At 39.5% G+C, this 15,067-nt stretch overlaps 1 protein-coding gene across 1 annotated transcript in view; it reads right to left on the bottom strand.

The window, feature by feature from the left end:
* Positions 1-15,067, bottom strand: part of LOC121896373 (neural-cadherin-like) — a 261,050-nt gene that overhangs the window by 171,986 nt on the left and 73,997 nt on the right. Inside the window, exons 8-13 of the mRNA XM_042410220.1 lie at positions 14,736-14,908; positions 8,913-9,081; positions 7,459-7,629; positions 7,198-7,370; positions 5,592-5,759; positions 3,245-3,494 (exon numbers count right to left, since the gene is read on the bottom strand). Of these exons, the coding sequence (XP_042266154.1) occupies positions 3,245-3,494; positions 5,592-5,759; positions 7,198-7,370; positions 7,459-7,629; positions 8,913-9,081; positions 14,736-14,908 (1,104 nt within the window). The remainder of the gene's footprint in view (positions 1-3,244; positions 3,495-5,591; positions 5,760-7,197; positions 7,371-7,458; positions 7,630-8,912; positions 9,082-14,735; positions 14,909-15,067) is intronic.

Here is a 15,067-nt window from a genome sequence, read left to right on the forward strand (position 1 = left end):
TTAAATAAGTTTACCCCTACTTCTTTAAATTAATTACTTGACATTGTGCCACACATCCATCTGTCCTCATTTAATCAAAATGTTCTACTGCCCAAAAGACTTTAAAAAAAGAGGTTTTAGGAATTATTGCTTCCAGTCTTCTCCATCACTGTTAATGAGTCTCTGGTCTCTCCTGGTTTGGTCCCTGACTATTTCCCGCTTTCTGCATCAAAGGAATACTGCTAAATTTAGTTTAATGCTGTCTAGAAATTAAATTGAGCAAATTGAATTTATCTCCTCCTTCCTAGATTGTTTCACCTCTTTACTAGCATGTCTAAATGATTCTGTAAGAGCATGTCAACAACTGAACCAGAATACAACAGCAAGGTTTCTGAGAGACATAGATTATATTTCTCCAGTCCTTGCTGTGCTGCTCTGGCTTTCATTGCAATTTAGAATTCAATTTAAGATCCCATTAATTACATTCAGAGTGCTTCATGGTTTCGCTTCACCATGAATTTCTGATGTTTTAACCCCATATTCTGTAGCTCAGTGCTTCAGATCTGCTGACCAAAGACAAGAGGAAATTTGTGCTTTTATTGGTTTTAGTGGTATTAGGTCAGCTCAGGCAAAAATAAATAAATAAAGCTTCTTTGTGTAATTTGGTCATTTAAAACTTTGTTTTCTACATTTTTTAATTCATTTTTTGTTATGCCTTTTTTACTTTCTGTTTTTATGTGCAATAGCAGAGCATTTTTTAACTGATGTTTTAGGAAGTTCTATATAGAGAGGACCAATAAGCTGTGCACATCTGCATTTCTTATGTCACTCCACTCTTTTACTCAGATGTTTACTTTACTTTATCACCCATCTGTATATCCCACGCAGTAGGGGAGGACATGATAAGCATTCACCCTAATTTTCATGAACACTGAAATTGTTTAGTTGTGTGTTAAGGGCATTAGTGTTTTGGGATATTGGAAAATTATAACAGATGAGCGTTAACACCACTGGCTACAACTAGTGTATGACTCCCACAGCCTCACCTGCCTGTTTGATCTGTGTTAGTTCACACATTAACTACAGCTCTGACAACTGGCTTGTTCGTTCTTTTCCAACACCTATTGGTGGCAAGATAAGGGTAAAATCATGAATTAGTCCAATTGATAATGGACACAACATGCACCTTTTCTTACATGGGTTACACTGAACCATGACACTGGGAGTGAAGAGAGAGATGTAAATGCTACAGAGAGCTAGAGGAGGGAACATAGAGAACCAGTGAGACCCAATGTGAACTCTAAAGTTTGCCTGAATAGCAGAAGCCAAATTCTAACATAGTTGATTTAAGGCCAAATGCATTACAGAAATTACTTGAATAGAGCAACACATTAAATATAATGTTTTTCCATGTGCCATTTTTCCTCCCCTTTCTTTTAGGCAAATGTCTTAATCTATGAATTAAAAATGGGGCCTTAAATCCATTACAGACCTACCTCCCTCCCTCAGCCTCACCGCCTCTGGAGGAGTCAAAGAGCTTTCTTGTTAAGACAGATAAGGCCAAGGAGGGACGGATGAAAAAGAGGAGAAGGGGAAGTTAGGAAAGGGACAGAGAGGCAAGAGAGGAGAGAGGGTCTGTGTGAATTAATTATTTCTCACTGGATTAAGACCAATTTGATGGAATGGGGTGTGTGTGTGTGTGTGTGTGTGTGTGTGTGTGTGTGTGTGTGTGTGTGTGTGTGTGTGTGTGTGTGTGCATGGATGTTGCAAAGGGATTAAATGCAAGCAAGTCTGGGGCACGTTGGGAAGGCAGAGTTATTTTGAGGGGCAAGGTCAGGGGCTAGCAAACACCACCATATTGAGCAGTGATAATGGAGACTTAAGCCAAGTTACCAGGGGTTGGGCATTAACTGAAACAGAGTGACACCAGGCTAAAATAATCATATTTAGAAACCCAGTGACATAATGATAGAGAGGACAAAACTGATATTCTTAGCCAAAGATGAGACATAGTGAAGACTTTAGTTGAGCGACTGGATTGGGGGTCCCTGGTGAAATGTTGCTGCAGAGGAGGCGGGGCAGTGGGGTTAAGGATATATGTTGCACTCTTAGCTTCATCACATCACACTCACAACAGCTGGCGAGCTCTGCAAATAATTTGAATTAGTGTAGCTTTGGAATCCAAGCATTAAATGACTGATGAAAAATTGGAACGCAACTAGACTTAGAGAGCACTAACACACCACCGACCCTTCTGTTCTTCCCAAATGCTCTTTAATCACTCTCTGTCTTTCTCTCTCGCTCTGTAGCCGCAGTTTTGGAGTGATTGCTGTGCTGTACAAGCAGTTTAAAAAGAACTTATACAGTGACACTGTCCATGTTGAATATTGAAGATTAGACTAAAAAACAATGAATGAATAAAACAAATTAGATGATAATGTTCAACATCAGTCCGTAACATGTTATGGGTTTGCAGTTTTGTAATGTATGACCTGCTAGACCTTCACTGGATCGATCCTGCAGACGTTCAGTTTTTGAATAAGCATAGTGCCTGATGCTGCTCTTGACTGTGTACAAATGATTCCTTTTTTTCAGTGTTTTCACTGAATGTTCTAAAAAGTCCATTAAGCCCATCTCACAAATTAATCAAGTAAAATCCATTCTATTCTTCCATTATCTTATAGCTAAGCCATCAAAAAATGAATTATCAAACACCCAATTTGTCTTCTTTTCCCGCAACCCTAAGTAGTCATGCTGCTGTTTATTGTGCTGCAGTGAGATGGCCCACAAAACCCTTCATTCTATTTTTTGTATTCATTCTGATTAAAGTTGTGTTTTTGGCAGCAGCAAAGGTTAGGACTTATAGGAAATGGAAGGAATTGGACACTTTTTGTGACTTCAACAGTTCCTGTGTTCACCCAGAATACATTTTGCGTGTCTTTGCATAACTTTTGTTGTGTCCATAACACTGTCCTCCTCCTTTCACCCATACTGTACCTTTATGGGAGAGAATCAACTATATTCTCTTGATTAAAACATTCATTTTGCTTGAGAAAGTACCCTTAATTTTAGAATTTGTTTAACTTTACATCTATTAATTAAATAAACTTTCTTATCAAGCAATGATACAGTGTTTAATGTTATCGTGAAAACTGCACTAAGTGCTAAGAGAATATAATGCATATAAACATGGAAAGAGAGCAGTTTTGACTGTGGCATTTGGGGCTTGGTACAAACAAACCAAAATAAAACAAGGAGCACTGACCTGTGACATTGATGTACACCGTGGTAAAGGCTGCCAATGGGACAGCAGCGACATTCTGGGCTCGGACCCGCAACATAAAGTTCCTGGTGGTCTCATAGTCCAGGGGCTCCGCTACCAGGATGGAGGCTGAGCCGTCTTCTCTGTTGGGGGTAAGGTAGAAGCGAACCGGCATGTTGGTCTCTGGGACCATGCCGTCCTCCAAATTGTATGTTACCCTGGGATCCCCCAGCGGGGAGGTGGCTTTGATGGTCTGTTTGGATCCGAGAAGGAGAGAGGTTAAAACTGAGGGTACAGTTTTTATTTGATAGGATATCTCACTCATATTAGCCTACATACCCTCTGTGGGACTTTAATGAGAAGTCTATAGTACTTCCTGTCAAAATATAAGGTCACCACCACTCACTTAATCACTAAAACATGTTATTGTCATCATGTAAAATGACAGTATAGAATACAGCTACACGGAGTTCTTTGAAGTTGTGCTGGTGGTAATCTCAGCCAATATCTGAAAAGACGATTGGAATGAAAATCATATCCATGTAAGCAGCAAACACCTTTGTCTTGTGTCTAAGCTAACACATGAGCATAAAGGCTATTGTGTGAAGAAGAGATGGGCAATAACATGCATCCACATAGTTGTATTATTTTACTTTTGGAATAAAGCTGCTCATGATCTCTATGTGCTGTAAGTCTGAGGTGACCAACCGAAAAAATCCTAAAAAAAAGTTTCAGTAATTTGCATTTGACAGAAAACTTGCATGTTTCCAATTATCAGTTTTGAGAGCTGGAAAAATGCTGAATGATAGCTGTGATGCTCGGGGCTGGAACGGAAATGAGGACGGCTGCTGCTAAGCTTCAATGGATGTGTGCATTCTAAATAGTGAAAAATGATCTGCCCGAACGGAAAAAGTGTCTTATAGTCCATAATAATGACTGGTAAAATAGTAAGGCAGTGAATCTCAAACTGTTAGACTAGACTACAACCCGCTGAAATCCTGTGGGATCAAAGGGAAAAATACACCATGCTCTTCATTCTCCCTAAACTAATTAAGGAGAGGCTACTCTAAGCTGATGCCATATACACCCCAATTAAAATCAAAAATGCCACCTCAGACGTGATGCGGCTTGCCTATGGGTGACCTAGCTGTAACCATTCAACCTTCAGAGCACAGTGGCTACAATAATGAGACACCCCAGCAGGCGTGCAGAGTAGGCAAACATGCCTGACTACTGTATGTGATGATTTAGGCCATAAAAATCTCAAATTTCCACGGTAGAGCTATTACACCCCGCTGAGAGTGATTGCATCTTTGCATAACAGTCAAATCAACACTTAACTGCCATCTCGATTAATACACTGTACTGTAGGGACCAAACTCTCTCTGATTCTCTCTTCCTTTATCAGCATCTCTCACAAATACAATTAAACACACACACACACACATTCTGATGCGAAGTACTCTCCTCTGTCTTTTCATTTCCATCTTTTGGTTTAGAATATTTATCAGCAACTTTAATGGACTTAATTGCTTTCAAGAGATCCTTAGAAAATGCAGTTGATTAGTTGAAAATGTGTTGTGGCATGAAACAGCAGTGCCTATGAATAATCAAGGTTGACAGATGGGATACATCTGCACTAAACAAATAATGCTTTACCAGTGGAAATTAAGAGTGTTTTTGAAAGTCTGTCTCTTTCTATAACTGTGGTTCTTAACATGTAGCTGCCCTGTCATCCCACACATGTTTGCTTACCACTGATTAAGACTGACTGAACATGCAAATACAGACAGCTGTGATAAGGAACTTGAGTTCCACAAAATAGACTGTTGTGCCTTTCCTAAGGAAATAGTTTATATTGCCATTAGAGAGGGACAGTAAAGATGTTGTTAGAGAGGAGGGGTCACATGCAATGAACAATTTCAGGCCAGAACTTTATGCTGAATTTATTTGGATAAAAACTTTTTGTTCAGTTTGCAGTAGGGCTGCAAATAACATTTATTCTCATTTTCAATTAATCTGCTTATTATTTTCTCGATTAAATGATTAACCATTTGGCCTATAATACATGAGAAAATAGTGAAAATGCCCATCATGGTTTGTTTGTTTTGTCTGACTAACAGTATAAGGCACAAACATAATCTTTCAGTGTCATATAAGACAAAGAAAAGCTAGAAAATCAATTATGGAAATAGATAACGTGATCATTAGTTGTTTCAGCTCTAGTTTGCACTATTCAACAGAGAATAAGATTGTGTATGTCTATGCTCTGATCTACTTTCAATTTTTCCTCATGAATGTGCATCTGTTCCATTTGTGTGCCAGATACCACATCCCCACCCTAATGTACCACGATGGGTGTGTCTCGGACGGTGTTTTCTGGTATGACCACGCTGTAGCTGTCCTTGTCCCACTGTGGAGGCTGGTTCTTCACATTGGTAATGGTGACGGCCAGCTCTACTGAACTGCTCCGGTTCCCACCGTCCGTAGCAACAATTTCCCTGGTGATGTAAGTCCTCTGTGGCAAAAAGCCCACACAGATGAAGAGAAGAGAAAAGAGAAGAGGAGAGAAGATCACTTGATGGTGTGTCCTTATGTGCTTGATTAGTGTGACACAGAGATAATTACAACTTCTTGAAATACTGATAAATATTGTGAGTCTTGATCACACAGATTTCAGCCAGCAATCCGTTTTCCACACTTCTGTGCAGCAAGAAATTGACTGCAGGCTCCATTCAGGTTAAAAACAAACATACTTAAAGACAATTGTATTGTTTGAAGGGCACAGCCCTCCATAGTGCAGCAGAGCTTTGTAATCACAATTAGCCTTAGCTGCAATCAGGGGAAATGATCCCTGTTTTAGTAAAGAAAGACAAAGAGTCTGTGCCCCACTGTGGTATGATGTATGTTGGAGAACAAAAAACAAGCTATGATGTTCACTTTTTTCAAATTTGTACAGGACCATCTGCTTTTATGCATCATGTGATGAAGGTTTTGAACACATTCTGCCCCTTTAAAGGTGTTTCATATCCTTGCATGAAGGGATTGCTTTTCATTCATGACCTGAGATAAATTTTCATTTGTCGTTATGCAGTTTCAAAATTCAATCTTGGCCCTTAGCAATTAAGACAAGAGTTTGTCACATTGGCAGAGGCTGAAATGAATGTGTAGGCAGTTGTCTGCTTGTGTATTATACTTTACGCAGTCGTACTCATTAGTGGAAAAGTTTTGTTTCTTCAAGCATGGATACATTCAAGTGAACCATTCTCTCAGGCGGAAATACTTGGCATGGCATGATGCCAAGTGTGAGTGTAAGATGAGAGGTGCTGAGGATAGAGACATTCATTCCTCTTGGCACAGGAAGATGGCGAGTTGCTGTTTTTTTGGGCTTTTATCATTGTGGCACTCATCTGAGTCACAGACTTGTTTTGCACACTACGTGGCAATTTCCTCTATTGCTTGTTCATGTTCCCACCAAGATTGTTTTTCTTGCTGGTAATGAAGCAAGGGGTTAGAGGCAGTGAAGTGAGGAAAATATCAGCAATGTTGTTTCTCTTAACGCTGAAGAAAAGGCTCCAGTGAAGATATTATCACATATTCAGGCTGCCTGTCTGCTACTGGCCACTGGACTTCTGCCCACCTCACTGTCAGTTTTTGTCAAGTTTGTCAGTGAAGCTTATCACTCTAGAGTTCTTGATTGAAATTAAGAAATTGCATAATTTCTCTGAAGTGCTTTTGTGGCTTTTCAAATGGCAGCATAAGCTTGATTAGTCCCAAGGACATCCAATTATGATCAGAAAAAGTAGGTTATGAGTACAGGTTGTATACATGTCTGCTATACTAAAAACACGGTCTCCTATATACATAGCGAATTTGTATGATGTTAGCAATAGCAAGCTGAAACTGTCCCAAATGTGGTTCAGTGTTCAGAGTGTATATGCTTTATATGTGTGTACCTGAGAGATGGGCTGGTTGACGTACACCCAGCCTGTCAGGGGGTTGACCCTAAGGTACTCCGGCTGATCACTGGACATAGAGTATGTGATGGCTGCATTGGTGCCAAAGTCATCGTCATGAGCTGCCACCCGCAGGAAACTAGTGCCAAGCATGGTATCCTCACGAAGGAAGTCTACAGGGGGAGAGGAGGAGATGTGCTTCTCTGAGGTCTGGAATTTGTCATTTATTTTTAGACTTAATTTATACTTATGTCCACTTACACTCATATCGGATGTTCTCAAACTTGGGACTGTTGTCGTTCTGGTCCAAAATGAGGATGTTGAGCTGACAAATGCCTATCAGTGGGTCAGCTGCCTGGTCGGTGGCAGTCACTGTCACTGCATACTCCCGTTGGCGTTCACGGTCAAATTTCCTGGCTGTCACAATTACTCCTAGAGACACCGAGATAACGAGGCTGATCAGACAGCTAAATCACACCAAACACAGCTTGGTCTTATGTCCCCAGAGCATTTGCAATTTAACACTAAAAAGATTTCTCTCTTTGCCTTGAAGCTAAACTTTAAAGACAGGAGAGCAGAATGGAAAAGGAAATGAGAGAGTTTTTCAAAAGTACTTATCATCAAATCCAAAGGGAATGATTGTTTAAATTATTTATTTTGGAAATATTCTTTGTAATGAGATTTGCAATATTTCCTGATCCACTAAAATACTGTTGCTACACAAGTGAAAAGGATTTTATTTGGTACTTTTTGACATTATATCCAAACCTTTGACATGACCAAGTAACTTTAATACATGTGAACCTGCAAACGCAACATGAAGAAGTAGCCTGCCTAATGCTAGAAGAATATTTTAGGAAACATTTACATATATAGCATTTTTTATAAGCATGACTGATGTTGTCTATGCAAACTCCCCTCACTAGGAGTCCTACAAGTCCTAATACAAAAATAATAAGCAAGTTGAGACACCTTGGAATACATAATCACAATTACACCACAGTGGACACAAATTATTATCCATTTTTTAAAAGTTTGTTTGTAGTCTATGTGATTCATTCCATTGTTATTTCACCAATGGAAGTTATTGGTAATGTAGCATGGAGCATCAGACTTGTTGCTATGGGTACCCACACTATGTCCATTTTAGTATTCATTTTGCATTGATCTAATGGTGGTGAAACCTGTGTGTCCCAGTCCCATGTGACATACTATTTCTAAGCTGGTTTTGAGTATATAGTGTGTTCACACTGGAAGTGAGAAAACAAAGTATAATCAAATCAGTCAGTATGCATACTCAAAAGCTTTCATGTGGCCACAGCTGCTTCTTTCTTCTTGTTAAATTCTTTTTTGGCACCCATTTTTCAGCCAAAATATGCTTCAAAAACATTTAAAGTGGGAAAAAATTCTGTAGTGTCTGTTTCCTGAAGGCACTTAGTATTCAATAGGCTTTGTATTATGATCTTTTATTTTAGCTGCAAAATAATAATTACATTTAATTTTGCATGGTATTAAACAGGTCCTAAATTATCTTAGCTTTAAATTGTAGATTTATAAACTAGAGACCCTGCTTGCCTTGTTGATGTGTATCAAGCACAGTAGATGTGCTCAAAGAAATTAAGACTGGGTAAGAATCCCCAATGTAACAAGTCTGTATACCTTTCTATATGTGTGTGATTGTGCAAATGAAAGCAAGTATGTGTGTGTTCAAGTACCAGTGTCAGGGTGTATGCTGAATGCTGGCACAGTGGAGTCTTTGTGCATGAAGCCATATGTGACCCTGCCATTGGAGCCCTCGTCAGCATCCACAGCATGAACCTGCAGAACGAAAGTCCCTGCTGGCTGGTTCTCCAGGACTGACGTGCTCTCTCGGTACTGTTGACACTGAGGAGAACGAGACAGCAAGAAGGAAGGTCAAGTGGAAGAGAGAGGAAGAGAGAAGATCACAGCACTGTAAGTACAGTATGGAGAAACCTAGATCAATAATCCATTCTATTGAAAACTGTAAGCAAGAGTGTGTGGGAGAGTTATTCATTTTGAAAGGACAGATTAAAGATCATTTACTAGTGGAGCTGGAGACGATGGAGGACCCAGGCTTCCTACTTTCTTTTTATACACATATGATTTTGTGCTGCAAAATAATGAGTGTGGGACAACATCCATTTTCTACATTTGCTTAACTGTTCAAGGTAGGTGGTGATAGACAGGATCATGGGGGCCTGGAGCCTATCCTAGCGAAGGTGTTCAATGGCTGCTAGGTGATGTGTTAGCGATGGTTTCTGTGCTTGGGTAAACATGAAATTTGTTGATCTATTGGCACCCAGTGTGTTTGCTGCTGTCCAAAACATTTCTTTTCCATTCGCAATGGGGCCAAAACTTCACAGAGAGCCTTCAGCAGTGAACCAGAAAATAGTTGTAGTTGTACTGAACAAGATTATTTTGAGTGAGATATTTTTCTTCTAAACAAGCTGTTGCTGCTTTTTCAGGCCAAGTAAAGTTGTGCCATATTTTGCAGTTTTCTGAAGACAGAATGTACACAATGTACAAGCACTTAACAGGATTCTAATGCACCATCTACTATAATAGTCATGTAAATACGACAGGAGCTGTATATACGGTAGTGACAGCAGATGATTTCATAAAAGGTTTTGGTGAAAACCTGCAAGAGTTTCATATGAACCACACAACATGCATGTTGTGCCTTTGTCTCCATTGGGATTGAATTGCAGGGATCTAATTCCTTGTATTTCTCAGGAATTTTCACTAAAATATATTCCTTGGGAAAAAAATATAATTGCACTGGTTTCTTCCGATTACTTTTCATACTATGGTGGTAGCTTAGAGTTCAGCTGCATAGCAATATATTTAATACTATTAAAAGAAGAATGAACAAAGCAGATTGTGAAATCAGTCAACAAAAACTTTACAAGTGTTCAATAAATGGCTCCGACATAAATGTGATGGATTGCAGCAGACAACCCTAATATTAAAACTAAAGGTCCAAGAACAATGCATCCTTGCTTCAACCCCTAAAAACACCATTTCAAAAAGGCTACATACAACTGATTTTCCTTCCATACCACTGTATGCAGCAATAACTACATGTCAGCACTGTAAAGATGGTCACATGCTCCCATATAACCACTCAGACATATTAAAACTGGAAAGAGGATATGCTGGAAAACTAGTGTGTATGTTATCCTTATGACTGGCTACAAAAACATGCCACATAATCTAATGTATAAAAAAGAATAACATAAAGAATGTGGATGAAAACCATTTTCTGATTAATTCTGTGTTTAAAATTTACAAAAGGAAAAGTTATATAATCCCGGGTAGAAATTATCTTAAAATTCAATCCTAAAACAATAACCATGGTCTCCATTTAACACAACATAAATTCTTGGAGCAATCACTGAGATTCATTCAGAGTTTTCAGTTCTTGTGATGAAAAGTCGCTGCTCCGTGTTTGGATTCTCAAAGATACTGTCAATCACTGAACTTGACAAAAAGAGCTTTATCATCTTCATTTGGACGCTGCTTTGGTTTCACTCACTGCCTCTCATTTTTCTCTCTCTGTCTCTTTCTCTCTCACACTTTATTTTCCTGTCCCCATCATCTCTTTCTATTTTTTTCCTTTCTCACAAGAGTGTTAATGCTGATGTGCTACAGACACAGTGGAAGGGATGGAATTCCTCAGTTCTGCTGGTTGATGCTTTCCTTTGACATCTAATTAATGATGAGGGGAAAATTTCTTTATCTTCTCCTGTTCCGTCATTTCCTGACTCTTTTCTTTCTTCCTTCCTTCTTCTTCTTCTCCTCTGTCGTCCAGTCTTCTGTCATGCAACAACGCCTTACCTTTCTTCACCTCTTCACCCTTTCCATCTGTACTCATCAGAAACTTTTGTACCTTTGCTTTACACCCTATGCTTTACAATTTGCGTCAAGCCTACCATGGATGGAGGGAGTTGACAAAGGCATGCAGGCTCAAATGAAGAATTTCACCGATATATATAATCTGGTCAACCGGAATGCTAAAAGTTGAAAATGCTCAGTCACTGTAAAACAAACCATGCAGAGGGTGTGTACATTTGACATTCCATACCAGAAACACTCAAATATTAGTCTAAGCACAATGAGATGCTGTGATTGTTGTGCCTTGTCACAGTTCTGTTGGTTATTTTCATGGACAGAATCTCAAGGCACAGAGAAAGGACAGAGAGTGTCTGCTTTGGTGACCTCAGGATTGCTTTTTGCAGATGATGTGGTTCTGCTAGCTTTATCGGACTTTGACATCAGCATCCATCTGGACAGTTTGTAGCTGGAAATGTTGACTTGTGATGAGAGTCAACACCTCCGAGTCAGAGGCTACAGTACTCTGCCAGAGTTCAAGTATCTTGGAGTCTTTTTTAAGAGTGAGGGTTTAATGAAACAGGTGCATTGTCCCGGACTGTCACGCTCAAGAAGGATCTGAGCTTTAAGGCCAAGCTCTTGGTTGACCAGTTGATCTATGAACCTATCCTTACCTGTGGTCATGAGCTTTGGGTATGAACCAAAAGAATGAGATTGATTCAAGCAGCTAAAATGGGTTTTACTCCTAATGTAGCTAGGATCGTGGACATTCTGAGGGAACCCTTTAGGTGCACAACTTTTTCTCCCCCAAATTAGGACCCCTCTACTTTTCCAACATACCAGCTGATAGCAAGTAGGCCTTCTGATCCGACACTAGTGCTCTCTGTTTCGCTAATTCCTAATTTGGATTGGTTTAGAGCAAGATTGGTATTAGCATGACAACAATCTTGCAGTATCCTCAATATGGTTTCAACCGAAAATGATCAAAAAATAGATAATCCTTTAACTAAGACCTTGTGTGAAATAGTTGAGTACACCAATGAATGGCAATTCATGGACTGGAGCTTCCCTTGTATCAAATTTGGAACAATTCAATGTTAATGTCAGGTGGTGCGACACTAAATAAAATTGACATGTTGGACAGATTGTAAGGGAGGGCACAATAAAGGCATTTGATGAATTAAAAAAACAGAATGGGTTGACCGATGCTGAATTTTTACAGTATTTACAACTTAAATCTATTCTTAAAACACATGCTGCTAAAGGTATAAAATTGGTGTCTAAAAATTAGATTGACAAAGAACTTAAGGAAGCAGTGTCATAGAGGAGAGTGGTCTCTGCACTATACAGGATGCTAGGACATAGCCCTTCAGCTGCCACTGGCTCACTTAAAATGTTTTGGGAATATTACATGGTTGTGCACCTTACTACAAGCAGAATAGGAAAATATTCTGAAATCTACAACACAACTATCAAATTGTTTGAGGTATAAAAATAATTCAATTTAGGATTTTACACAGATTTATGTATTAAAGACACTTATTTTACACCCTGTAGATTAAAGAAAATGAATCAAACTACATGAGAAATGTGTTGGCTTGGCTGTGGTGAGGTCGGCGCATTCATGCACATGTTGTGGCTTTGTCCTGATGTGAAGAGGTTCTGGAAGAAAGTAATTAATGATTTGTCATCAGTGTTGAAAATGCAGGTTCCTTATTGCCCAGCCACATTTTTATTTGGGAAACAACTTCCTAATGTAGAACAAAAGCAAACACAGTACCTTGTAACATCTGTATTTCTGGCAGTAAAATGGACAATCTTAATGAACTGAAAAATAGAGAGAAGGGACTATTAAAGGTTGGATAACTGGCTCAAAGTATGTATGGACTTATTAGCAATAGAGCAAGCCGGATATACCCTCCTGCAAAATCACACTGGAAAAAGTAAATTGTTGACACATGTAAAGACATACACATTATCAGTAAGGAGAAAGAGTTGCAAGTGCAAAGCCTGAATTGATTCAGGAAAAAATGGACATAATAAGAACAATGGGATCTAATATGCTGTTTACACGCAACAAGTTCTGAATTCAGTACACAGACCATAAAAGGTTTGCTCACTGGTTATGTTTGTTCATGTTGTTCCTGTGTAATTTGTTTTCAAGAGTGTAATCATGCATGTTGAGAAATGCACTGTCCTGGTTTTTTCCTCCTTTTCCTGCACAGTATAAACATAGAAACAGGGAGGTTTTTGTCAGTAAAAATATAGAAAGGTATGTTCATAAATGTAATATAAGAACAGGTTGAGTATTAAGGGTTATTACATATATATATTCAATGCCTGCATGTTTGTGTGTGTTCTGACATTTGCACCATTAGGAAATTCAGGATCTGGCTATAAATCCGAGAGATCTTGCCTCTCTCTATCTCTGCCTCTCTGTGTGAGTCTCTTCTGTCTTGGTCCACTGATTCAGCTCTGGGTTCCAGAGACTGTACAGTACGTTATAAGACTGAGCATCAAAACAAGATAAAAGGTCCTTTCTGCTTCAGTGTCCTGCTGCTGGCTGCCAGCGAGAGAGGAAATACCAACTAATCTCAGATGTCTTTACTAACTGAGAAACCAACACCCTGCTTCTTTTTTACTTTTCTGTTCCAGAACTACTTTGTTTCTTTTTCTTACTAATTTTTGTCTTCCTTTTTTTCTGTTTCCCTCAGTCTCTATCTTTGACCAGACACACACTCATACCAACAGAAATGTTTATGCAAAGTTTTCTCTTCCAACAATCTCGTTTTTCTATCTTTGCTCATTTTATTTGACAGTAATATTTATTTTCTATATTCAGTATCTATCTCTTAATTTTTTAAAAAATTTTCTCTTTGACTCAGCAGAGGCACGGAGGTTGGGGGGAGACGGGGAGGTTTGGGGCTTGTTTGTCCTTTGTAATCAGCATCCCACCAGTAGAGAGAAAAGAATGAATTGTAGACTTTGAGTATGATGCCAGCTAGAGATTCCTGAGAAAGACAATTGAGCATAGAGAGCACATTAAACACTGTGGACCAAAGATTCTTTTCTTTTCTCTTGACTCTCATCTTGTCGGCCATCCCTCTGTTTCTTCCTGCTGAGAGGTGAAGCTGAAAGGGAAACACTTGGGGCTCGCTTTCTCCCAGGAGAGAGTGAGTGGGGTTACTCAGCAAACCCCCACTCCTAATCTTGGCTCGCAATACCACAGGGGGCCTTGAGAAGTCACCTCACTTCAAATTGAGACATGGCTGGAGACATAGCGCTTCCAGAGCGGATCAGTCAGGATTTCTCCCACATCTCTCAAAGCTTTAATTAAAAGACCGAGATGATGTAGGAGAGAGACGAGAGAGCAGAGATGGTGGTCAAGCCAGCTAATCGCTCCTCTAGAGAGGAGAGATAGAGGCTAATAAATAGAGGAGATAGAAAGACAAAGAGTGGAGAAAGAGGAGTGATGAAGAGTTATGTGGGATAGATAGGAGGAAAAAGGGACTAGGAAAGAAAAGGAAAGAATTAGAAGTCACTGAGACGACTTAAGAGAAGAGAAAAAAATGCATAACAGGAAAGCAGATGTTTATCCAACACCCTTTTAAACGCAAGCAAGTAATGAGCAAGACTTTAGGTTTAGGCAAGGTTTAATGATGTGAGTGTTTAATTGCTCGTCTCACCTTCTCGAAGACAGGCTTGTTGTTATTCACATCGTCCACTCCCACTATGACCTGAGCCGTGGATGACAAGGCCTGAGGTCCGCCTGAGGCGTTGTCATCCGTTGCTGTAACGTTGAGGATATATTCAACACCCTGCAGGCGAGGGGGTGGGCTGGAACGCAGACGGATCAGACCTGCAATGAAACATATGGACGTCAATTGTCAGCAGTCTGTCAGCTGTGTGTGATTGTAATGTCAGGAAACACTTGCTATTGTTCAGCCATGACATACCAATTACGAGATGAAAAAACATTTTCATTACAGTGTCCGCCATGTTAACACGTTATTTTTCT

This window comes from Thunnus maccoyii, chromosome 1, assembly GCF_910596095.1.
Source record: "Thunnus maccoyii chromosome 1, fThuMac1.1, whole genome shotgun sequence".
In the NCBI taxonomy this organism is placed as follows: domain Eukaryota; kingdom Metazoa; phylum Chordata; class Actinopteri; order Scombriformes; family Scombridae; genus Thunnus; species Thunnus maccoyii.